Source organism: Colius striatus, chromosome 4, assembly GCF_028858725.1.
Source record: "Colius striatus isolate bColStr4 chromosome 4, bColStr4.1.hap1, whole genome shotgun sequence".
NCBI classification, from domain to species: Eukaryota; Metazoa; Chordata; class Aves; order Coliiformes; family Coliidae; genus Colius; species Colius striatus.
Window position 1 is genome coordinate 19539347 of NC_084762.1, and position 27305 is coordinate 19566651.

Below are 27305 nucleotides of genomic sequence, written 5' to 3' on the forward strand. Positions count from 1 at the left end.
CTGTTCTCCTCTTGTAATACTTACACATGCTGTGTCAGAAGCATTACTTGCATGCAGTGTCACGTTCACACATGGTGCAAGAACATTGCACCATAAACAAAAGTCTTGCTCACAGATATTCCCTATTTAATAAAAAGGCAAACCTCATGATCACATACCTTAGTTGCTTTTTAAAAAATAATTTCTCTTTTTAGTGTGTTCTTAAGGAGAACAAAACAGTATCTGCAACTTTGATGTATATCTCCTAGAGTACTTGGGGAGCAGAGACCCTTGAATATTTGATCTTTGAGATTTACAAAAGACTGCAAACACAGTACTTCCTTGCCTGACAGCTGAACCATCCTCTTTTGCCACTGTCCTGAATGAATCTTGAGGACAACAGAAGAGGGTTTATATTACAGAAAAAGAAAGCAAGTGAAGTGATGCTTATTCGCCTGTGGCATTTGATCTCAACAGTAAGATCAAGGTAAAATCTAACTGCCTTTCTTTACCATCTTCTCTGATTTTTCTGTCTGTTTTTCAGACTTTGCCCCCTGCTTCTCTTCTGGTCTGGATTGTTTCATACCCGATCATATCAGAAATGTTTATATTTAGGTATATCATCAAGATTTGCTAAAAACTGATGAAATCACAATGGAGCCTTGAAGCAGTCATGTTTTTACAGTGGCTTCCCAATCAAGAGTCACAGAAGGAAAAATGAACAGAAACATACACAATTCCTTCATTTCCAACAAAAGAAACCCTTGGAATAACTTACGTTTTGTGTCTGTTGTGTGTTGATAGTTTTGAGTAGTGAAAATGAGTAATGAATTATTGTCTTAGTGATAATGGTAGTACAACTGCATTGGAAAATATTGCATACACATAACCAGAACCCTGTGGTACCATCTCATTCTTATGTGCTCTTGATTTCAGAGGTATTGTTACTTAAAATGAGTAGAGATCAGAAGGCCATGCTTTCCCCCCCTTTATTCCTACTGCTGTTTCCGATAATGAAAAGTTTTGCTTTCTGAGCAGACAGATACTAAAACTTCATTGGAAAACAATGTGAAGAAGAGATATTTGGTCTTTGTTTTTAAATCGGATCACGTCTCTAGATCTTGTAGTGCATTTTAAAGAGTATACTGCTGAGTTGTATGCATGTTTGTGGGGATAATATGTAATGGAGTGGGTGAACAAAGGTTAGTATACTTTTGAAAACCCTGAAAGTCTCAATATAACTATCCGTCTGCAATTTTGTCATTGTACCTGGTTGATGAAGAGTAGAGGGTCCAAGCAAAATGAGAAATGCTTGTGCCTTCAGTGGTAATGCTAACAGCCATTTCCTCTCTCCAGGCATCTCTTTGGGTTTGGTGAATCCCGAGAGAGAAATTGGAGGAGTCAGCAGAAGGGCAAGTGATGAAATGTCAAGGTGGAAGGATGTTCAGAGCATAGAAATTGTGTACCAAGACTTTTCTCTGCAAGAGGCAATTATACTGGTGAAAGAGCTTTGCAATCATGTGTGACCAAGATAGAAAGTTTAATCTTACTGAGAGGAGCTTCTGTGGTAACCACACCATAGCAGATGTTGGACTCGTGTTGTAGGAGCATATGTCCCTGCGGCACTGAGAGAGAAATGCTGCCACTACTTTCTTGCTTTGTAGCAGATGCAATTCATACCTCAAAGGGCTGTGAATTGGTCTGGTTTAGCATTCTTTTAGGCTACCAGGAGATGCATGTTGTCACTTCTCTCTTGGCATTGTAGTTCAGGCTGCTTCTTGCAGCTGTTGTACTGTACTGTTATTTTCTAGGGTATGTCTACTAAGCCTTGCCCTCAGGTGGAAGCTGTGTTTCACAGAATCACAGAATCTCATGGGCTGGAAGGGACCTCAAAATACCATCTAGTCCAACCCCCCTGCCAGAGCAGGACCACCTAGAGTAGGTCACACAGGTTTCAGTCCATTTGGACTGAAAAAGCTGTTTATTTATTACTCTAAAAATATTAATTCAGAAAGGTTGTACGTCTCTGTGTGGTATATACACATCTATCTATGTAAGTATATGTTGTTGTGTATCTGTGATCCCATTGTTAACTCCACTAAGCATAGATTATTTTTTTTTTCCATAAGAAGGGCGAAATTTTGGAAAAAATAGGTTTCTGTAGAGGGGTTTGTTCAGTCCTTGTTATTCTGATGATCTACCTTTAAATTTGCAATACTGATTCCAGATTCAGCATTGCGATATCAATGATAAAGTACCCCTAGCGATAAACAATAATTTATTAATATGACATGAGTTAGCAGTAATGTATTACTAACTGTCCTATGATGTGGCAGAGAGCAACTTTGACTTGCAGAAACAGACTCTGTAACTCAAAGGTTATAAAGAAGGTATGTTTATTCAGCGCCAGGTGCACGGGGTTGGGGGGTGTGGGGGATGGCTCCACCACAAAGGTGCACACCCGGCAACTTGCTTGACTTATATTTGTTACAAAGTTACAAAATCATTATCCACCTAGACAAAGACACAACCTGTCCCAGATTTCGCATGTAAATTAGGTCTTTTCTTCTTTTGATTTGTGTGGTGTCTCCCGGTGATGGTGGGTGATGGTCTTTGGGGCCTTGGGAGATGAACGCTGATAAGTCCTGAGACTTTCTCACCCCTGATCTTTACCCAACTTCAGATATGCTTGGCCCCTCACTGAACGGGATTCTGCCTCCAAGGAAGTTGGAGGACCCCAGAGGTATTGGGTAGGAGGATAAGCACGACGTTTTTACAACTTGTGTGTGAATTTTGTCCTGTCTGAAAAATAAGCTTTATACTATTGCAATAGTTAGTATAAGGTTTATTAATACATGTCACTATAAAGCTCCACATCAACTTGACTTTCTTGCGTGTGCGCTCAGGAACGCAAAAGGCAACCACTAAGATTCATCTACTTAACTATGACTGCTTACACCATAAAAATAAATTCTCTCTTAAAATTAGTTTCAAAATTATAGAAAGCACTTGCTGCTTGAGATTATTTGATCTCCCTGGGGAAACTTCCATCAAACAAGACAGTCAGCTGTTTTACTTTGTTAATTATAAAGCTGTGAACAATGAAACGCAAGACAATCTCTACTATTCATTGTAACTTCCTAAATATTAGTGCTTTTATGAGTCTCAGTGGCATTTGTTTCTTTGTGGGGAAAAAAAAAATCCCACTCTCCTATTGTATAAATGAGGAAATACACTCCAGATGTATTAAGCAAGTGATCAACACATATTTATCATGGCCTCTTACAAATCCATTCACTTAGGTTATCTGCAGGTTGGCGTATGATTTTTAACCCGTCTACTGCATCCAAACATATGCTGTTTATTCTTTTGAATCATAGAATGGTAAGGGTTGAAAGGGACCTTTAGAGATCATCTAGTCCAACCCCCCTGCAGAAGCAGGTCCACCTAGGTCAAGTTGCATAGGAACATGTCCAGGGGAGTCTTGATGACCTCCAAGGAAGGAGACTCCACAACCCCTCTGGGCAGCCTGTGCCATGGCTCCCTCACCCTCATAGTGAAATATTTTTTTCTTATATTTAAGTGGAACTGTTTATGTTCCAGCTTCATCCCATTACCCCTTGTCCTGTTGCTAGCTATGATAGAAAAAAGGGATATCTCAACCTCCTGATACCCACCCTTTAGATGCTTATAAATGTTAATAAGACCTCCTCTCTGCCAGACAGAATAAATTAAAAATATTTTCTTACCAAGTTTTGTGCTGATTTGGAAGAGCAGCTGAGAGCTGCAGAGAGTGATACTTTGCTTTTTTTATGCTATTGAGGTCTTTCAAAAAGATGAACATTTTTGTATTGCCTTCCTATTGGAATGCTTTTTCAGAGTTCCTGAACAACAAGGTGCTACAGGCCTTCTTATTGCATAAAGAATCTTTTCTTAGAGATGAAAATCTTAAGATGATAGACAGGATCCATGGAGAGGAATAATCTCTTTGTCTTGCCATCTGGAATTGCAAGCAGCTGAAGATCCTTGGAAAGGATTAGAGGCTTTCTGCAACAGCATGGGTGCCTTAGTCATGAAACTGTCTTGCTTTTTACATTGCTGTTCATTGTTTTAAAAATGCTGAATTTGAAATAATGAGTGTTGAATTTATATTGTGGTTGTTACAGTCCAGAGTGGCGGTTTGTGTGTATATATTTTCTCAACTCATTTTCAGAAGGCAGGAATTGCTCTATAAGGCTTATGGTCTTGAAGGAGCATAAAAAACACAGTCTTTTTCAAGGCTTTGAATTTTTTGGCTTATTCACTGGTACTTAAAAAGAAAAAAAAAAGGAAAAAGGAAAAAGAAGCAAAAAAAAGACACAGCATCCTAGTCAATTCACTGGAAACACTCAAAACTCAATCAAACCCAGTCCTGTGCAACCGACTCTAGCTGGCCCTACTTGAGCCAGGAGGAATGAACTAGATCTCCAGGAATCTCTTCCCACCTCAACCATTCTCTAGTTTTGTGTGTTGCAGAAAGGTTACTCAGAGAATTGTTTCCTTTGATGCTTTGATATTTGTGTGTTCCACTGTGTTCTGCTATTGTGTGTGGTAATTAAATCATTATGGTCGTACTCCTTCAAGGTCTGTGCAGATACCATTCTGAGATCATCATCCCTTTCAGTGATGCCCAGTTGCTGGGCACTTCTAATTGCAGGACTGTAGCTGAGCTAATGCCCAAATGTAAATACTTGCTCAATTTTGAAGCCATCAGGCATATGAAACCCGAGCCACTATGATGTGCAGCTGCTTTTTGTTGTGCCCATGCTCCTCCAAAGCACAGCTGTGGAAAACACTTTATTGAACAGTAAAAATCAAATATCACAAAATTAGAAACAGGATGGCTGTGGGTGCAGAGAGTTTACTATTGGCTTCAGATGTAACCCACAGCACCATTTTGCTCTGAATTTATCAACAAACTGTCACTCAGTTGAGCTTTGAGGAAGAGTCGTACAATCATAGAATGGCAGGGGTTGGAAGAGACCTTTAGAGATCATCTAGTCCAACCCCCCCACAGAAGCAGGTCCACCTAGATCAGGTCCCATGGGAATGTATCCAGGAGGGGTTTTAACATCTCCAGAGGAGACTCCACACCCTCCCTGGGCAGCCTGTGCCAGGGCTCCCTCACCTGAACACTAAAATAGTTTTTCCTTACGTTTAAATGGAACTTTTTGTGTTCCAACTTCTTTCCATTACTTCTTGTCCTGTCATTAGATACAACAGAAAAAAAGTGATGACCCAACCTCCTGACATCCACCATTTAGATATTTGTAAATATTCATGAGATTCCCCCTCAGTCTCTCCTTCTCTTGATTAAACAGCCCCAGTTCCCACAGCTTTCCAGAATCAAGTAGGAGGCCTGTGGCCAATGGAGTTCCACGAGGATCGGTTCTGAGGCCAGTCTTATTCAACATCTTCATCGTCCATGAATGAACAAAGATCTACTGGGCCAACTCAGGGAGAAACGAGCTGTCCCACCACGTCTCTGTGACTGCAATGAGGTCGTAGCCCCCCATCCACACCCACATCTCCAGTTCCTCCTGCTTATTCCCCAGGCTGCGTGCATTGGTGTAGAGGCGGCGCAGGGGCTTACTCAAACACACAGGTTTCCCTGGATGGATGAAAGAGAATCCTCCCTGATTTGACACTCCCTCAGGGTGGTCAGCCTTCTGCATCTCATCATGGTGTGCGGCTGAGGAGCGCACATCATTGCATTTCCTGCCCTGCCCTGTTTCCCTGTTAAGATGGGATGGCTCATTCTTTGCCATTTCTCCCCCCAAGTCCTTCAGTTTAAAGCCCTTTTGATCAAGTTTGCCAGCCTATTCCCAAATATTCCAGTGCCCCCGTGAGAGAGATGTATTCCATCCTGCCCTATCAAATTACAGGAGACCAAAGAAAGCTTCTTACAAAATAAAAATTGATTAGTAATGATTTTGTGTATATGTCTTGTGGATGTGCCATAGTAACTCTGTCCTTTGAAGCTTGTAAGTGCTTTCTGGATGGTCACTGAACACCAGATGGATTTGGCTGCTATTGTTGAGGTAATCACTCCTGGCTTTTTTTTGACAGGCACCATTTAACAACCTGAGTGATAGCCTTGTACCTTTATTTCACCAGTGAAACCCATCCTTATGCTATCTTGAAAGACCACTGTAAGCTTTTGGGAGACTTTTAAATCTTTATTGATCATTTTCACTTGTCTTACCTTTTATTAATCTTTTAGAATAAGCTTGTGGGAGTGTTAAAGCAAATGTATCAACCATGGCAAATACACAGAAGAGCTCCCTAGTGACACTGAGGACCCAAGTGTATGTTTCTTGGTTCAATCAAACAGTATCAAACCTAACATCATCAGTAACATAACAATCTTTCCTTGAATCATCCATCTCCTAGTACTGTGTTCCTTTTTGGCACATACTGTCATGTATGAAACACAGAATTTGTACCTTCTCTTTTCAGTGGTACCTGGGAGGAGTGAAAGATGTTTGTATGTAGCTTCTTGGAAGCATTTTGTCCCAGTTTTACTCTGATAACTTTTGAGTTTTTCTGGCAGTCTTCATGGTCATAAAATACAGAGCAGTTTAAGGGCAGAGAACAGTACATCTTAGTAATTGTGTACATTGCTTGGAAGGCGGTTGTGCAAATTCAGTTTCCTTTTGTGAACTATGTGAATTCAAAGAGAGGAAAGATCGATACAGACATACTGCAATTTTTCTCTCATAGCATGCCTGTGTGACTCTGTGAATTTTGAGGTCAAAAATTTATGAGGATCTGATCACAATTGTGATTCTGTGATAATAACTGGCAAGTTTGCCAATTTCAGTTGATCTAATAAACCTGACGTAGTGATGAGTTTATCTTGAGACTAGTCATAGGAGCAGAAGATTGTGGAATAACAACCAGGTTTTGGGCAGGTACATTCTGCAGTCTTGGCAGATAAGTGAATCCTTAAGATATATTTGCCACAAACAGACTAGCTGTAGCAGAGCTGTTTGGTTTACCTCCATAGAAAGTGGGATAGATTGTTCTTCCCAGAGCTTCCTATTGACCTGACTAGACCAGAATTGGCACCTGAATTAGCTCATTCAAGAAGTGGCCTGTGTATCTTTAGCCTTTGTGCACTATGTAGACATCCTTGCAGTTCCTCTGGCAGCAAAACAGAGAGAGGAAGGCTACTTTGATAATTTGAAAGGATTGTCTAAACATATTTTAAGTATGGAGTGAAGCTGAAACAAGGAATGAAAAGTGTGACTATCAATTTTATTGAATTTGGCTTCCTCTCTATGCTGTGATTAGGTTGATATCAGCTGTGCAGAACTGTGTAGAGGCTGGATGCTCCTGACAAAGCCAGTCCAAAGTTACTTCCATTTCCCTGTGCTGGGAAGAGGGTTGACACTGGCATGTCCTTGCTCTTGGTTTGCTTTATGTGCTTACAACCATTGATTTGTTTGTTTGGTTTTTTTTTAACTTTAAGTGTGTTTTCCAAAGTCATGTGGCTTCTATTAAAAATTACAACTTGGCAAGAGTCCTCCTGCTTTGCTTGACTTGACTTTCAGTTTGTTTTTTTTTTAATGAAACCTGAAAAAAAGTTGAATTTAATATGATCTGAAATGTTGTTACAGGATGTTGTTGGATAGCTGAAGGAGTTGTGCAGTCAATAGATGCTTATGAGCAAACCTGTGTGAACACAATACTCTAGGATTCTTTCTCCTGCTTATGCTGCGGGAAGCCAATTATATGTTTTTATGTACACGTGCATGGAAATGAGAATAAATAAGAGCTGGGCCAATTTGCTGGCGTTTTGGGTTTTTTGTCCTTTTGCCATTTGGCTCATGACAGCTTAGATCTCATCTGGTCTAAGTTGGCACGGCTTCACTGATGCTGGAGGAGCTTTTGTAGTAATTCACACCAGCTGAGCATGTTACATAGTCCAGTCTGTGCAAATCTGGAGTCTTGGGTTTTTGGGTTTTTTTTCTTTTTACCTCTCATTCCATTTTCCATCTTGTGTTTGCTGATCTTTTGTTCTGCCTCTCATGTGCAAATTCTAGCTCTGGCCAAGTGATTGCACATAAACTACAAGCCTGTTTCAGAGCAGAGCTTCTTTACATGAATCTAGAAGCCTACTAATTTTCATTCTAGATTGCACAGATATCTACAGGATTTATTTTGAATCCAAAATGAGGATTTGTGCTTTTCTACAGCTTTTTTTTTTTCCCACTGTGAAAAACACAAATTAATTTTAATAGCTGAATACATTTCTGGGTAGTCAAGCCCTGTTTATTTCGTTTGATATATAAGGGCTCAAAGTGAAATCTGCTGCTGAGTTCTGAGAGTTCAACAGAAGAGCTTCTGTTTCTATTGTGACAAGAAAAAGTAGGAAGCATTTACATTGATTGAAGCATCACTATGCCTTAAAGTATATCGTAAGCTTATGCTAACGTATGTGCAAACTTCGTGTGATAATTATCCAATAACACCTTGGTTAATCTCAATGTATTTTAATGTCTGATGACATTTGAAATTGTTCAGGAAGGCAGGCAACCATGATGAAAATGGTGCTCAGAAGCTGAAAGCATCTTATAATTATCTGCAGCGATACATCCTAAGCACTGACAAGCAAAATGAAATCGTAATGATTCTATTGCATTTATAATATTTAAGTACTAAGTCATGCCTGTACAATTCTTAATGACTTTATAGTATTTTGTGGTTTGCACATTTTTAAAGTGTGTTAATGAAAAGAGATGCTGAAAGGGAAGTTAGCAAGTTCACTGCTCCAGCTGAGCGGTGAACCCTCTCACTGTTCTGTCTCATGACCAGTAATATTTGTGTCAGAGAAACTTGTGGGAAGAACCTACTGTAGACAAGTGTGATAACCAAATATTGCATATATTTCTTTCTAGCCAGGAATTCTTAGAAGTTAACTGACAAGATAAAAACTAGATAATGCTTATTTTCCCAGGTATGCAGTATACTGCACTCTGGAAATCGTATTTTATAAAGTGTAACTTTTTCATGTATGGCTGATCTTGAGTTATAGAGTAAGGAAGTTTTACAGTCTTGGTGACTTCTGATAAAATCGACTAAGAATTGTAAGTGCACATCCTAGGTTCTCACTTGTTTTCAACTTGTTGTAACATATTCTGCACAAAGAGTATGAGTAGTTAATTATTAGATGAAGGAATCGAAATCTGTATAATTAAGATTCCATTAATGCAGCATTGCACGTAGAATTTACTACGTTTAGAAGTTCAAAAGCTTCACAAAGTTGGAGCAGAGTAAGGAAACATGTTGAAGTGTATTTTCATGATTCAGGCATCAATTCTAGAAATCAATATTTCTGAGCCATGTTGTTCACTTAGTTAATGATTTGATTTCTTTGAAGAAATGACTAGTATGCTTCAAATTTCACTATTTCTAAGACGAGATTAGTTGTGGTACTTTCCTAAGGCTTAATGTTTGCAAGAAAACATAAAGAACTGTTTTATAAAAATGCTTCATAAACATTAGCCTCCAGGCTGTGGCTGGTTCTTGTTCTTCCCTCTGCACTGCTGTATAACTGTTGGAAAATTATTATCTTTTATTGTATAATTCCCTTTGGGTTTGAGATAAGCCAGATGGTGAAGTCTCCTTGTAGGGGAGCTTTCTCCTTGGCATTAGCAATTTTCCAATCCCTTATTAGTAATGGAGGAGTTGCAGCATGTAATCCCACTTTGGTCTAGATGGTTTTATGTACCTGTGTGGTGATTTGATAATTCCTGTTATTTCTTACATTTAACTTCTATTCACACTCACTGTGTAGTACAGAAATGGACAGCTTCCAAGTAACAGATACTTAAACTTGACATTGCTAATTAATATCTGGGTACCTTTACAGGCTTTTTCTTTTTTTTTCTTACAGACTGTAATCTTATAATAACAAGATTATGGAAATTACAAGGGGATTTAACCATAAAAGCATGCATTACTTTGTCTTTTTTTGGTAAAGCATTTTCCAAAGATCTCCAGTTTTGTTGGATTTTTTTTTAGTAGATGTTCGGATATATCTTTTTATGCTTATTTTTTTGGTAGTAGAAATGTAGCTTCTATCAGTGATATGAGCATTTCAGAACCTAGTACATTAATGAAATTGTAATATCAAAGGGTTGGCAGTGGTTGCTGAACAACTGAAAGGACATGTAATTTTGTTTGTTTTCATCTGGTTCTTTTTTATTTGAGTGAACGGTAATTTATATCAATTATGACAATTTTATTTTTTTATGAAATATTGTATTCCTGAAAGAGGTTTCTGCTTTCCAAAATAATTAGGTAAAATCCAAATCATTATTAGGAAAGATCCAAGGAAAGAATGCAAAAATACTGTGTAATGTGATTTGCAGAGATTGCATAGATTTTAAAGGATATGAAGCTCAGCAGTTCATCATGTTAGCTAATGGTATACAAAATTTAGTTTCTTGTGTAATTGGATATCTTGTATCTTTAGAGGCTTTTGGAAACACCTAAAATATCTTTTTTTTTTTTTTTCAACTGCAAACAACTCACTGCAATATTCTTAAATGGGTTTGTGAGTGCATGTATGTATTTTTGTTTTCATTAAAAAAAAATCCTATGAAGTGATGGAATGCAAGACCAAGAGTTCTCTGAATGTATCATAAGGTATTCGTGATTTGCAAATCCTGTGTGGCAAAACCTTGTTAGATCTCTCAACCCACCAAAGCCCAGAGATGGGCACCCAGAAATTAGGTGTTTCTTCTTAAATGACATGTTGAGAGCCCCTCTCTTTCCCATCTGTGAAATGATGTCATAATCACAGGAGCTGTGTTAAATATTAAATAGTTTGTCCACTGTGCCTTCAAATGATGAAGTGCTCCATAAATGACAAGTGACATTTATAGAAGTTCTTCTGATTATGGGTTCATGACAAGGGTAAGCCAAAGATGCTACTTAAAATATTGCCATATAGAAAGTATGCAGTTCATAATCTCAAAATTACACGTTTAACTGTTCACTGCAAAAAGAACTGATGGGGAATTTGCATGTAAATGACCTCAGAGTGTGTTAGTTTAAAATGTAACCTACTGAGAAAGAATATCATGCTGTCATGTTTTGCTTCCTTTTTTTTTTTGGCAATATTATGATACAGTCTTCCAGGCTTTCATTTTTCAAGCCCACTGCAATCCTGTGTAATAGCTATATATTGTAGAGTCATTTAGGTTGGAAAAGACCTTTAAGATCATCAAGTCCAAGCTTTTTTCTATATGAAGTTTTCTGTTGAGATCTGCATTTTGTGCTTTTTCCTAGCTGTAAATTTATCCCTAACAAAGACTGAGCTTGATTTTCCTGCAAAGAATTACATGTGTATGTACACACACGTGAAGCCAGAATCAGGATCATGTAGATTGGAAGGGTAGAGGTCCAACCCCCTGATGAAAGCATGTCCAGGCAGAACAGGTTGCCATTGCCTTTCTTCAGTTGGATTTGAAATCTCTCTAAAAAAAAGGTTGTACCCATCCATCACTCCAGTCAAGTGAGCTGTCCCACCATGTTTTTAATCCCAGTGAGGTCATGGCTCTACAACTGCACTTAAGACTTTTAATTTCTTCTGTTTCCTTCCCATGCCTCTTGCATTTATGTTCAATCTTCTTTTGGTTTCGGGAGAGAGACAGACAATTCCTAGAGCTGGCCATGGCAACTTTTAAAATGGCAGTGGGTTTGCATTGTCTTTAATATTAGCAAGACTCCATGCTCGCTGGAGGGAAGTGTGTCAAGCGTGTAGTGGTAGAGTGCAGAGAAATATAATGGGATTTTGGCTGATTCAATCTTTATCCACAGCTATGCTGCCATAACTCATATTTACAAATGCTATTATTCAGTAAGTTCAGTGGGTATATGTAGATAAACTGATTATGTGTGTTCAGATATTTCTTTACAAGGTGCACAAAAGCGCGTCAACTGCTGCAAGCTGGCCCCTCTGTGTTTTCATTGTGTTTTGTTTTCTTTTGCAATTTCCCGGTAGAAGGAGAGGGTGAAGAGGGCAATGAGGTACTTTGTTCTGGAAAACCTGATGTTATTTGCTATAAATAAAGAATATGTTTGTTGAGATAACAACTTAGAAAAACTCTGTTAAAGTAAAATGAAAAGGAACAAAACTGCCTTATTTATCCTTTCCATCTACCTTAAAAAGAAACAAACCAAAAACTGTATGCAGTTGGAATGGGATTAAGAAACTTCAGATGGCTGTTTAAAAAAAATATATTAAAAAAGGGGTGGAGAAAGTCAAGAACAAACAGTTTCTATTGAGTTGTTATTTCTTTTTTGGAAAGGTCACTGAAAATTTACACAGTGACAAAATAACAACCCAATTAGTATCTGTCCTGTAAAACTAAATGTTAATATATTTCAGATTCTCTTCTATTGACAAGTGGGACTGATATTCAAGATGGACTTCTCTAAATGAGTGCAGGGCAAAAATTACCAGACACAATTAAGGGTTTCTATGGCAATTGCTGTTAACTTCCAAGCTGTAAAGGAAAGAAGACATAATTAAAAACTATCTGTAGGTTTATTTTCTAGGAAGAATCTTCTTTTAATTATATTTCTGATAGCTATAAGGGACACAATTAGATCGTGAGAGTAAATCTTAAAAGTAAAGAAGCCCCTTTATCTAGCGCTTAAAAAAAAATCCCTGTGGAAAATAGTATTTCATTAATTGTCATTATATGGGAATTATAGAATTAGGGGGTCTAACATTTCTTTTATCATTCATTTCTTTAAATGTCAGTGGCATTACCTTTCCAAAATTAAATTCGATGCATAACAACAGATTAATGATCAACTGTGAAAAAGGAACATTAGTTAGAGAACTAGTGACTTCTCTTTGAGAAAGGAATCTCTTTAATAAGGGGGTGTAAATTGCAAGTTTTTCAAATGAGCAAGAGAAGTTAGTTGTCTTAATATATTCATTCTTCCAGAAGGAAAAGCATACAAATAGTCTTTGCTGTTAATTCATTTAAATATTTTACTAGTGAATAAAAATACAGTGTAATCAAAGCAGTAACCTTTCATTTGTGGTGTATGGATATCAGAATATTTCAATTCATATAGTCCATGAAGAAGATACAAAATTCTCTGAGTGAAGCTTGGATCTTTCTGCTTGAAATGCTGTGGTACATATACTCATTACACATTTGAGCAAGTCTTTCTTACACCACCAAGACAGTGGTCTGTCTTCTGTACCCCCACCCTGTGCATGGAACAAAGTAGTGTTTGGTGAGGAAGAAACCTTTTTATACCTTACTGAAGTCTGTGTATTTTTCTTTTTTTTTTTTTTTTCTCTATTGTCTTCAGGGGCCTACTCCTGTAGTTTTGAGTCAACTTCTAGTCAAGTCTAATTGCATCTTTATCCTAGGTTGTTTGTAGTTTTGACTGTTCATCAAAAGAGGCCATTGCTTTGTGAGAGGGGGGCAAAAAGTCACACAAGAGGTACACACCTGTGTTCAGTAAACAATACACTCTTTCTCAGAGTCTGTGCCTGTGTGTAAGACAGAGCACTGTTTGAGTGAAGAGTTCAGATACCTTCATCCATAGGAGTTTGTTTAACTCTGACTTCCTCTGTAAATTTGCACATACTGAAGGCTCACTGGTACCATGATTTGCTGTCAGCTGAGCTCACCCTGAGGTGGGCATGGGCTGAGTCAGTCTTTGCAGTTCAATCAGTGGCTGTAGGCATCCATCAGCACCTTCACTGTAGGAGAAGTGACCAAAGATGAGGAAAAGGCTGAGATACTTTAATGCTTTATTCACTTCAGTCTTCAATAGTAAAACCAGCTCTTCTCTGGGCACCTGTCCATCTGAGCTGGTTGACAGTGATAGGGTACAGAATGAAGTCCCCTTAGTCCAAGGGCAAATAGTATGTGACCTACTGTTCCATCTTGACTCACATAGGTCTATGGGGACAGATGAAATCCAGCTGAGGGTGCTGAGGGAGCTGATAGATGTGCTCACCAGCCACTCTCCATCACCTCCCAGCAATCATGGCTGACTGGAGAGATCCCACTGGACTGGAGGATGGCAAATGTGACACCCATCTACAAGAAGGGCCAGAAGGAGGATCCTGGGAACTGCATGCCTGTCAGCCTGATCTCAGTGCTGGGGAAGGTTATGGAACAAATTATCCTGAGCACCATCATGAGACACATACAGGACAACCAAGGGTTTAGACTTAGTCAACATGGCGTTATGAAAGGCAGATCCTGCTTGAGTAACCTGGTCTTCTATGACAAGGTGATCCACATAGTTGATGAGGGAAAGGATGTGGTCTGCCTGGACTTAAAGTCTTTGACACAGTTTCCCACAGCATCCTTCTGGAGAAACTGGCTGCTCATGGCTTGAATGGACCCACTCTTTGGTTGGTGGAAAACTTTCTGGATGGCCGGGCACAGAGAGTTTTGGTAGACTGAGTTAAATCCAGTTGGCAGATGGTCACCAGTGTTCCCCAGGGCTCAGTGCTGAGGAAGACTGAGGCAAAGAAAGCAGTAAGTACCTCAGCCTTTTCCTCATCCTTGGTCTCTGTGCTTTCTGCTGTGTGCATTAAAGGATAAAGATTCCCCATAGCCCTTGTTTTGTTACTAATATATTTATAGAAACTTTTGCTATGGTCTTTTACAGCAGTGGCCTATTTAAATTCTAATTGTGCCTTGGCCTTTCTGATTTCCTCCCTGCATATCCTTAGAACATCCTTGTGGTGCTCCTGAGCTGCCTGACAGTTCTTCCAACGGTCAGAAATTCTCTTTTTCCTCCCAAGCTCCAGCATAGTCTCCCTGTTCAGTGAGGGTGGTCTTCTGCCCCACTCACTCATCATTTCTGGCACATGGGGACAGCTTGATCCTGTGCCTTTAAGATTTCCTTTTGAAGAATGTCCTGTACTCCTTTGCCCTTCAGGACTGTCTCCCAAGGGACACCAGGATGATCATTTTACTGTGGATGAACTGAGATTGCTAGCTGGGTATTATGCTCTTGAAAGCCTTTGCTTCACTAAGGCAGTGGTTGGAAAGCATGAAATGGGTGCCTTTAATGACAGCAGGAAAAGACAGTCTATGCTCTTGAGTGCTGCTCTGCTTTCTCTTCCTTTCTCAGCAAAAAGGTTCCTAGTTGAGCATAGGAACATCTAACTCAAACTTATGTGACCACTATATGCTTTTTGTTGTCTCAGTGCTTGACTTCAGACTCAGGAGTGCTGAGCACTCACAGCTGCAGCTGTAGTAATAGGGAGCTGTACTTTAAACACTTTAAACCCTGTGCAATTCTTGATGCTCAGAAACGTTGGGTCCCAGGTATCTCAGATTGAGAGCAAAATTAATAGATGCTTTTGATCTTAAAGCCTGTGTGCTGAAGTTCTCAGTCTGCAATACAGGAGACAGCAATAATTCTTCATCTCACCAACACATGTGAAAGAAGAGGAAAAAAGTCCTTGATATTTTCCGAGAATTTAAGTATTGTGGAACTGAATGCTTCAATGGGAAGCTATAAAAGAAGGAATGTGTCTTCAGAGCTCTGCTTGAATATTGCTCATTGCATAAGGCACTTGGGGGACATGTTCAGCAATGCAAGGAGCACAAGCAGGGATCATTAACCATTGCCTCTTCTCTGAGCTGAGCAGAGTGTTAATACTTGTTTGTCTCATTGAAGACAGCATCATAATGTATTTCCAAAATGACAGCATCTTACTGTTCCTTAGGCAACCTTAATTCTGGTATTACAGAATATCAGAATATTTCATTGCAATACCAAGTGTGTATTAAGGCTCACTTTTGTGGGCCATTTCCTAGTTTTAAATTGAAAACTGGAAAAGGGAGATATTCTGTTGTATATCATCACATTCTTATGAGTCATCAGTGTAATACAATTACAAGCTTTGCAGAGTAATTCTGTGTGTATATACCTCTCTAATAATTACACATACCAAATATTATATTATATTGGAGTGTTTATATGAACATAGTGGGGAAATCATATGGGTTTTTAAAAGCAGCTGTGGAAGTTAGGAACGCTTCATGTGGCAATCTCCACCTTCTTTGAATACCTCTGCTGAGGAAAATCTCTCGCGCTTCAAAGATAAATAAAGCTGTTCTGTTTTTGTGCTGTTATTTCCTGTGTAAAGGACTAAACCGTTCAATAAATAGACATAAAGAGTTATGAGGTTATCCTGCTGCCCATCCTTTTTCAGTGAGTATTCCTTTCATTGCAGGCTGTTACTGGTATAATTCTTCTTGCCAGCTCTAACTCCAGTAATACATTGGAACGTTGTCTATGGGATGCTAACCTGTTTACAGCACCAACTGGTCATCATCAGTGTATCGGTAACTCGATGTAACACATAATGTAGTGTAACATGAGCTCTGTGAGTGTCACTGTACAACTGTGGTGGGTTGACCCTGGCTGGATGCTGCTCTATCACCCCCCATCCTAAACTGGACAGGGAGAGAAAATAAAAGGCTACTGAGTTGAGGTAAGGACAATGAAATCACTCACAACTACTGTTATGGGCAAAACAGACCAATCAAACCAGAGTAGGTAATGAGAAAATAAAAACTAAATCTTAAAACGCCTTCCACTCATGCCTACCCTCTTCTGAGGCTTAGCTTCTCACAATTCTCACCTTCTCCCTAACAGTGGCTCAGGGGAATGGAGAATGGGAGTTGTGGTCAGCACATGTTTCTGCTGCTTCTTCCTCCTCAGGAGGAAGGCTTCTTACACTCTTCCCCTGTTCCAGTGTGGGGTCCCTGCCACAGGAGACAGTCCTCTGTGAACTGCTCTAGTGTGGATCCCTTCCATGTGGGCACAGTCCCTCAGGAACTGGCTCCACCAGCGTGGGTTCCTCATAGAGGCACAAGTCCTGCCAGCAAACCTGCTCCAGCATGGGCTCCTTTCTCCATGGGTCCACAGGGCTGGACTCAATGATCTTCAAGATCTTTTCCAACCATAATGATTCTATGATTCTATGAAAAGACTGACTGCACCCCCCATTCTCTGCACTGCTCAGGGGAGGAGAGGTTAAGACACTGGGATTAGGTGCCCAAGCCTGGAAAGAGGAGAGAGATGGGGAGAAGGGGATCTTAAATCATCACCATCCAACTCTGTATTGCTTTTAGCTGGCTTTGTTTTCTATTGGTGGCAGATTAAGTTTTTCTTTCTTCCCCAAGTCTCATCTGTTTAGCCTGAGTGAACCCTTCCTGTCCTTAGGGAGTTCCAAAGGCCCTCGGTTACTTTTCTCTTTCCTGTCCCACTGGGAGAGGGAGGAGTGAGCAGCAGCTGTTTGTGGTTCTTTGTTCCTGGCTGGGCCTAAACCATGTCTCTCCTTTAAGAAAAGACCATTTTGTAAGACACTAAACAGCCAACTTGGTCTTGGTGAAATTTTGCCAAGGAATTTGCATCTGGGGGCAATGAATATATATGGAGTGAATTTGTCCACCTGTACTTTCACCCTTGAAAAAATGAAACTCGTAATTGAATTTTTGAACTGTACTGTAGACTTAATCTTTCTGCCAAGTGGCAGCCTCTCATGTATTTCTTTATAGCTTTTATTTTTTTTTTAAATCTACACAACCTGCATGTCTAGGGAGATTTAATGGTATTAAAAGATATTAAAAGATCCAAAACCTTAAAATCCAACTTTGCCTGAATGAACAAAACGTTATGAAAGGAACTGGAATATGCTTTTATGTACACAGAACAAAAAGAGCTGTACTGGAGCCCACAGGCAGAGCCAGGGGAAACAGACCCAAGTCAATTCATTTTTTTCTCAGGGACATAAATTAGGACAGCAAATTACACTGTCTTCCATGGAGAATGTCCAGTTTTGAGATATGCATGGGTAAAGGGAATAAACCTCAAAAAACTAAGCAACCTATTTGTTCAGATACATAAGATTCGTTCAGATACATAGGCTAAAGTACAGAGGAAAGACCATATACCATAAAAGTGTTTGTAGTTAATGACTGGTATCCTATATTGCTCTTGGGAGTTAAGTGGCTACTTTATCTTATGTAATTTGAAAGGTGAATGTTACAGTAGTGTATGATTGAGAACTTTGAAAAAACATATCAAGTAAGATTCTGTTTAATGGTGGTTTAGTCATTGCTTTTGTTATGAATGCCTAGGAGGGCTTATGAAAATGGGAGAATTGTACTTAGGCAAAGATAGGAAGATGGAAAGATGCAGGGGAAGAGGACTGAGGAATTCGTAACTTCAGAAGCAGAATGATAAATCAAAAGTATCAGTGTGAGGTGGGGAAGAATGAAGAAAAGTTCCTCCTTGTTGCTTTGGTTCTCTCTTTCCTCTTCTTGCTAATCAAGTTTTCCCTATCCCCTTCTGGCTAATCTAGTTTTACTATCCCCTTCTACTCTGATCATCCCATTTGTCCTATCAGAAACATTTTCCTCCCAGCTATTTGGCCTGGTTAAATATTGGTAAAATGCTAGAACGTGTGTCAATTACATATCAGAAGAAAGTTGAATGTAATGGATGACTTCCTTGGGTGGAAAGGTTTTAAATAGGCTGTTCCTTCAGTATGTAGTCAGCTATTTTGATTATGGAACAAAAATAAACATACATATTAAAGACTTAATCAAAGTCTTTAAAGTTCTTTTTCTTAGTTTTCAAGTGAAGCAAACAGAACAGATCAGTCTGACCCAGGAGACAAATCTGTGGTCTCAAAGTGACTATTATTGCCAGAATAATTATTCCTCATATGAGATCTAGAAAGATAAGTTCTTTTTCCACAGAATAGGCATAATTGAATGTTTACATCTTTTCTGGAGTTCTTGAGGAGTGGCTTACTTAGCATGCATAGTCTGAAAGTCAAGTCCTTGTTTTAGGAGGTAATTTGAACTGAATTGCACATGGGACCCTGATTGCATCGATTTAACATATTAGGGAACAGTATGACAGTTTTGATTTTTGCTCCCACTGAAGAGAGCAGTTCAGAAGCAAACTTCAGTACACTTTTTGGCCTGCCTCAGTTGTTTAACAACCCAGCCACCTGACCTTGCCCTTTCAGAAGTTTTTCTGTATCAGACAGACAACTTTAAATCCATAATTTAAAATGGATTATTTTTAACATGGGTAAATATAGTCTCTCTCATTGCTGTGGCCTTCATATAGAATATGCATTCCTAGTCTCTAGCAATGAGTAAATATTTATTTTGCAGAAGCTATTTTTCAAAGCCTTGTTCATAAGCTGTCCATTAATCACAGAAATGTGGGCATAGGTCTTTATTGAGGAGTTTCTGATGTTTTGTGTGAATTCACATGTTCATTAAGTCTATAATTACTACACAGTTTAAACACTGGTTTGTTTTCTAAAATATGACATGTAGTCTGTATATCTTTGAGAATCTACTCACCCTAATTCACAGAATCACAAAATCTTAAGGGTTGGAAGGAACCTCGAAAGATCATCAAGTCCAACACCCCTGCCAGAGCAGGACCACCTAGAGTAGTTTCCACCATTTTAGTTCTTGAATTTGCTCCATTAACAGCCATGATTTGGACTGAAAGCAGGAGACTAAATTCAAGCTTTTGGCTCTGGAACTCATCCCAGGTTACAGCTACATACACTTTGGGTGTATTAATTTTAGGGCATTTTGTGAAGAACACGTTGTATTCAGACTGTTGTATGCTCCTGATTTTGCCACAATCCAAGATCAGAATTGAATTTCCTTCACTTCTCAGTAACTGCTGAGTATAACAGTTTGAAGACCCAATTTAGGCTCTATTGAAAGAAAAATTTCTTTATTGGCAGTTTTACAGGAATAGCAAAAATTGTTAAATAAAAGCCAACGTGGATATAAAAGGAAGTGAGACTGAAGTGTATAACAAAGTTTTGTCAACCTGTTCCTAAAACTACATTGCAAAATACATCTTAAAAATATTAGAGGGTGCAAAATGTCTTGCTTCACACTCTCTGAGAAGGTAAATGTTTATTTCTGTGGGTATTTTTGAGGATTCAGCAGGTTATAATCTATGGGTTCTGTCAGGTGTATATATATGCCTCAGTGGGTAATTATGAAGTTTTCCATCTTGGCTAACCAAATGTAGTTTTTGTTTAACAACAGTTTTTGGAGAATGACTTGATTGGTTTACGTTTCAGTGTAAACTGATTTGTCTCAAAGCTTAAGAGCATGACAAATAGACGTGTCTTCTCAAGAAAAATAAGGACTCGAGCTCCCCTGTAAGACACAGCTACAATGGTGCAACCTTCTGGAGTCAGATTGGAATGTCTCAGCCCACAATATGGGAAATGAGTCAAGCTGTTTTATCCTTTCCTTTCCTGTCTTTGGCTATCTGACATGCAAAACTTTTATCAGTTTTCCTCTGGTGGGTAGTCAAGTTTTTACCATGAGGCTGCAGGAGCCTGGCAGCATGCAAACCATAGAGGCCCAGATGGGGAAAGCTCCTGTTAGGAAAGCTTTATCTGTTGAGGTGTGTTATCTTAAGCAGTGATGCTATGTTTGATTGCCCCATCAGGTCCCTGGAATCTTCTGCTTTGGCCAGGTTTCCTCATTAGAACTTCAAACTGTATTTTACCACACTTAGAGCTCTTCTATGTTTGTTCTTTCTGTTGTACTGTCTCACATTCACCTGGCTTCTTTGCATGCTACTTGTCAAAATTCCATGTATTTAAACATATGTATATGCTGTGTATGCTCTCACTCAACAGGGTGGTTAGCTGCCTTTTTATCTTCTAAACCACCTGGTCATTTCCAATCAGAAATATGTTTAGAAGGGTGCATTAGTCTTGTTAAGTTCCTCTTGCTTGTTCTTTAGATACTTTAAGTCAACACTATATTGACTTGGAGCTTTACAAATAGGAAGTTAGAGAAGAAACCAGAGACAAAATAACCAAAGATGTGAAGTGCAGTGGAGATTTACCAGAGCTGGTTTGATTTGCCAGAACTGTAATTATCTGAATTTTCCTTTTTATCTTCTTTCTTTCTTTTTTTTTTTCCCCCTATCTGAGTATGGAGAATTCTTCACTGATACAGCTTTGACTATGGACACTTGAGAAGTTTGTGGTTTGAAGGCTGATAATGGTATGAGAATCATTCAAAAGACAAGTTCTCCAACTAGATACTTATTCGTAGCTCAGATGACAATACTCTGAGCTGCTAGGCATATAGAATTCTTTGTCTGATACATAGTGAAAAAATCTATGATGTGTCTCAGCCCTTCTAAAACAGAAAACAGAAACAAAAAGAAGCCAAACACAAAACAAACAAAAAAAACCCCTTCAAAACCCCTCAAAATTATTGATATAAAATCAAAACACTCATTGCAGAATCAAAGTGTATAGCAAATCAATTAGGTATAAAGTGTGAGGAAAAATAAGGTACACTGGAAATTATTCTTATATCAAGATTTTGGAAAAGCACGAATCTTAAAGTAAAGCTCTGCTTATCAAAATACACACTTATTCTCCTCATCTTGTGTCATATCCATTTCTTTTTCCTGTCTGATCTATCAGTAATCATCAGTATTGTGGAGAAAGAGGATCATATTAGTATATATAAGTATATATACTAAATATACCCTATGATGTATACTTAAATAATTAATTAACACTGATGCTTAACCTGACATCTTTAAGTTTCAGGTTTAATGCTTCTGTTGAGATAAAGTAGTGGCTGTTCAGAACCTCCATGGATATTGCTCTGGGTGCTCTGCTTTACCTCTGGTGGATTGTGTTAATCAGTCCACATGTATATGAAAGTCTGGCACTTCTGAAATTAATAGTACAAGGGCTGGAGCTGATGATCTAAGTAAGACAAGCTAGAAGTTTAAGGAAGAAGTGCCATGGAAATGAATTATCTTCATCCCTTCACAAACATAAAAATATGATTACTTTTATATACTGAAGTGTGGAGAGAAATAGTACTTTCAGCTTGGAAAAGAAATAGTTTATGGTTTACACTTAAAGTACAAGCTCAAAATCTTTTCCAAACGTAAATTTCAATATATTCTGTGCAGTCACTTTTCTTTCTCTAAAAATAACTCAATGAATGGTAGCAAATCATGCGGCTCTTCATGTAATGTAGTATGGATTGTAGGTTTTCAAGGTCAGGTTAGCTCAATCTGTTGGTTGGTCTAAGCATAGTAGTTTGAGCGGCTCCGCCATGAGATACCTTTTGAGTTCACACCCAGTCCTCTATCTCTTTGGATGTTCACAATTCAGTTGATAAATTGACCACTTTCAAAGGTCAAAAAGTACAAAGTCTTGCCTATGCGCACACAAGATGGGACACTGTGGAATATCCAGACTGCTCTGGGAAGTACTCTTATGAAGTTGACCAAATTCCTGAGGCAGTGCAATACTGCTGAGTCTGCAGATGTGTCACAGGGGAGTTCTGCTGAGGCCTTGGTATTGCAGGTAAATAGGCAATTAACAGTCAAAGCGATGATTCTGTCTCTTTTCCCAAACTTGTTATACCTGCCTCTATTTAAACAGTATTCTGGACTATTTCATCTCAGCATTTAATGACAGCATGTATCATGATGTCATCAGCACCTAAATAAGAGGAGCTGTCTCAGAAAGTAGGTTTCTGCCTGCAGCCTACTGCAGTGATGGTGGAGAATCTGCCAACTAAAAGTTTCTGAAAAATTAGACTTTATATTAATACTGGGGAAGGCAAGTGTGGCTTTGGTCTGGCTGGATAGCTATGAGGTGTACAGTGATATTGTGTGACTCATGAGCACACTGACAGTGCTGATGGTGAAGGATCAAGTCTGTCACACGAGCACAATGTAAGTGCAGTGCATCTGGAATATTGTGTCCAGTTCTGAGCCCCTCAGTTCAAGAAGGACAGGGAGCTGCAGGAGAGAGTTCAGTGCTGGGCCACAAAGATGATGAAGGGAGTGGAGCATTCCCTTACGATGAAAGGCTGAGGGAGCTGGGGCTCTTTAGCTTGGAGAACAGGAAAATGGATCTTTCGAGGTTGATCTCAGCCATTGAGATTCTGTGATTCTGTGGTTATTTAGGCATTTAAATTTTAGAAATTTCTAAGCCTTTATGTGAGCTGATGGGCTCTCAGTTTATTTCAAAATCAGTAGGGGGATGACTACACATGGAGTTGATTCCAGGTGTTGAAAATAAAAAATCCCTGGTCTCTTGCCCTGTAAATGAGAGAAGTTATGAATATTTACTTTCCTGACAGAAATATTGCATCGTTAATATCTATATAGCTCTTCTGTATTAAATATTCCTGTCTTTTTATATATAGTACTGCATAAAAGAGACTTGTGTATGTGGGACCAGTGACTTTCCCAAGGGCAGCAGCCCAGGAGTTCCCTGGTTGGAGATGTGATGCTAATGCGACAGTGCCTCACACCCCATTGTTCTTTTTCTTCCAGACGTCTCAAAAGGGGCAATTTTGATCCTCTCCAGTGTTGGTTAATGCTGCATAGGCTTGGCCTGGTCTGTCAGCCCAAGTAAAACATCCTGAACAGGAAATTCATGTTCATTTGTCTTAGAAAATACAACTGGGTGAGGTGTGGAAATGCTCAGCACGAAGAACAGTAAAAGGGAGCAGTGTGTAGCATTTTGCAGCATTTCTCAAAGCTTATCTGAAACTTTGGATACAAATGGCCAAGAATGTAGCTTTATTTTATGACCACTTTTGATTCCTGGACTCAGTGATTTGCCCAGTCTTGCTGCAGATTTTAACGGAAGTAAGATCTCTCTTCTAGCCTTTCGAACTTTCATTTGGCAGTTGCTTCTTGGCTTTTCTGTCTTGCCACTTCACCTTCTTTTTTTTCTTTCCTTGGTAAATAGATGATGATTTTATCAGCAATTTTTCATGTTGTGAACTTAAGCTCTGGAATTTTTATCTTGTTTGTTTGTTTATTGCAGCTGGTGCTCAGGATAAAATTGGCTGGGCATTTGGCTTGGGTTTGGAGAGGCTGGCCATGATCCTGTATGAAATCCCTGACATTCGACTGTTCTGGAGTGAGGACGAACGCTTCTTGAAACAGTTTAATGTGCCTCACATTTGGCAAAAAATAAAATTCCAGGTAAAACAATGTGTGTGTATATATATATATATATATATAGATGAGATAATAATTTTCTGTCAGTAAGAAGTGTGTGTAGCCCTAGAGAACATCACATAATTAAAATTCTGGGCCATTAAGAGATCAGGTTGTAAAGCAACAGCTTAACAGCTATCATTATTCTCTGATATACTGCAATAAAATCCAGCTTTTGATGATAATATTTTTTCCAACCAGATAATATTGTGAGTTGCTGCTGATGCCCAGTAAATATCTCTGTTCTGAGTGCTACTTAAGCATATATTAAACTTTTAAACTTATCCAGAATAAGGATTGATTTAGATCTGTATCTTGTTTGGGGCATGTGCTCAACTTGTGGCCATAATTCTGTTTCATTATAAAAATGTGTTTGATGCTGAGCATTCAAATATCATAACACATCCCCAGTTTTTTCCCATTGTTTTTACTCTACATTCCTTAAAGTCAATGTGAGTTGCATTGCTAAACTGCCAAAACACTTTGTGAATGTGCCTCGCCATCTTCAATATGTCAGCTCTTTCCTCCAGGTGATAGTGGGAAGAGAGTGCAGACTCAGCTTCTATTTCTATTGTAACTTCTCTGCTAAGGTGATTTTTATAGTTAACAGCATCATCTTACTTTCTGTAGTTGCTAAGCAATAAAGAATAGCTGGATTGAGTGAAAATGCTGCTTCCATAATATTCTTCAGCAGGAGCATGGGAAGGTTTAGGTCAGGTGGTATCACTGGTCTTTGAGGGATTTGAGCTGACATGGTTGTATAGATGCTTGATGAAGTCTGAAGTGCTAAAGCAACAAAACACTTTCTGCTGCTGCCTTTTACCATTTTACTTTCTTTGTGAACATCTTGATTGGATTTTTTAAGAATTAAAAATATGAAAGGAGAATCAGTGATAATGCTTAGAGCAGTGTCCACATTAAATTAGTGGCAGCACTCATTTTTTAACTCGTGGCGATTCTGGCACTTCTCTGGTAGAGTCAAAAAGTCAAAATGGTGTTTTGGATGGGTTTAGAAGATGTGTTTGGGTTTTTTATTGGGTTTTTTTTTTTTGTATTTTGGTTTGGCTTTTTAAATTTTTATTTTTGGTGAAACAGGCATTGGTAGGTTCAAATTGTAGTTATCACTTACAGAAAGAAGATGGGGTTTTGCCACTGTTCCTTAAGATAAGCCTGCCTGTAATTTTCCCAGATCTCCTAGGTAATGCTTCATGTTCTTTTTAATACAGAATGCTCAAGTCTCATTCTTTATTGTGGCTGGGTTTATAGATTGCAATCTGATCTCTGATAGAACTAAGATGAGATTTCTCACTTGCTTTAAAATTGTGGATCCAAGACTCAAACTGATGTTAGTAGGGAAAGGCCCTGATTGTCATGATCGGATGTTGAAGATAAGCCAAAGAGAGAGTTAGGTGTCTGTCTTCTCCAAGTTGTGTATCATTTTCATGTTCAGCTTCAGATGAAGTCAGGTGTAGTAAACCAAGCTGAAGATGACAGCGGTACAGTGGATAGACTCGGAAGCAAGGACAGTTTCTAGGAAGCTAAAAGTGAAAGAAATATCTGTCTCTTTTTCTTTGTTTTTTTTAAATGAAGAAAAATGGTACTGTTGGTAATGTTAGCTGAGCAGGAGCCACTAGGAGCACATGGGTTTGCACTGTTTTGCTGGGTAACTGGTGACAAGGTCTTGGTAGATCTTTAAGCATTTCTTCTTGCTGAGTTGTGTTGGTTTCACCTGACATTGGTTCAATAAGGAGAAAAGGTCCACAATCCAGAACTCATGTTGTAAAGTCATGAAGTTGAGGCTTGTTGCCTGAAATACATTTTGAAGCAATAACATGAATCAGGAGAGATGATGCAAGAAGTGGAGGACTTCAAGGAAGAAGTTACTCTCAGTTGCCACTGTGCTCTAACTTGGATCAAAGCAAAAGACTAGAGTAATATTACCAGGCCATTGCCTACAGCTTTATCACGTCCAGGCTCAACAAATAGGCCAATGAAAAGTATACAGATTAGGAGAATGAGAGCTATGTAAGAGAGGCAGCAGAGATGGAAAGATGGATTATTTTCAGTCTTTTCTTTCTGTCTTCTAGAGAAAGGATATGGCCAATATTTTCAAAAGAGATTTTTGCTCTGGTGTCAAGCACTTTCTTTTAATACTTTTTTCCCTTTTTTTTTCCCCTTTCCCTTTTTTAACACATACACACACATCCCCCACTTGGATGTCCCATCTTCAGTTTCGGTAGAATAATTGTCCCTAACTCTTAGTTGAACTATTTTTTAACTCTGTCTCTGAATGTAAGAGACTAGAGGCAAGCTTGGTTTTTTTGCTTAAGTCTCTATCCAGCTTTCATCTCCTATGTTACATTGAGCTTTCTCAAGCTCAATACTGTACCTGCTTCTAGTACATACTTGCATTGCCTTTAAAGGGTTAATAACCCTTCAAGTGAGAATACTGTAAAATAATCTTTGGTGCTGCCATAAGATTTTGGGTGATGGGAGTAAATAAGCCAGTTTTTCTTTCTTTCTGTTCTCTTGTTATTTTCCATGTGTGCTGTAAAACCAGGTTAGCAAACCTTCTACACCTGTCTGCTTTCTAAGGAGTCGTAATTAATGAAACACATTGTTGATTCATATCCCTTTTGAAATAAAACTTTTGGCCTGTCTTCTGGTGTTGATGTTGTAAGAAATCTCAATGGATACTAAAAAAGTGACAGATTTTTCTGTCATACAGGGCCATGCAGTGCATTTCAGCCTGATTGCTGAAGCCAAGACACACCAGGTGTTTTGAGAGCCTTTCATTACACAAATTGAATCCTGCAGCCTCAGAAGGCCTGGGTAAATGTCCATCCTTTATGTGCTTAACTGAGATAGACCTCTCAGCCTTTCTTATAATCTGAGAATTATCCACCAACATAAATATTTTTCTTTCTATTCCTTAAAGTGTTCTTCAAATACATGAAGTCCATGCTACATCATGGTAACCTTTAGTAATAGCTGAGCTAAACAAACTCTTGTTCAAAAATGAAATTTAATTGGAACATCTTCCTGGGAGTTCAGGTATATGTTTTGTGCCTTTTAACAGCCTGAATGTGTCATACATTTTCCTGTGTCATCAGTTGCTCAACATAGACGTGGAGGCTTCAGTAGGTAAAAAAAGGTGCTGGGAGGAGCTGATAGTGCTTGTACCATTGTGACTGCCCAGCACAGCA

General features: G+C 38.8%; 1 protein-coding gene across 4 annotated transcripts in view; it reads left to right on the forward strand.

Moving 5' to 3' along the window:
- The window catches only part of FARS2 (phenylalanyl-tRNA synthetase 2, mitochondrial), a 249376-nt gene that overhangs the window by 124136 nt on the left and 97935 nt on the right, over positions 1-27305 (forward strand). For all 4 annotated transcript variants that reach the window (XM_061995655.1, XM_061995657.1, XM_061995656.1 and 1 more), the window contains one exon: positions 23924-24084. In XM_061995655.1, the coding sequence (XP_061851639.1) occupies positions 23924-24084 (161 nt within the window). The remainder of the gene's footprint in view (positions 1-23923; positions 24085-27305) is intronic.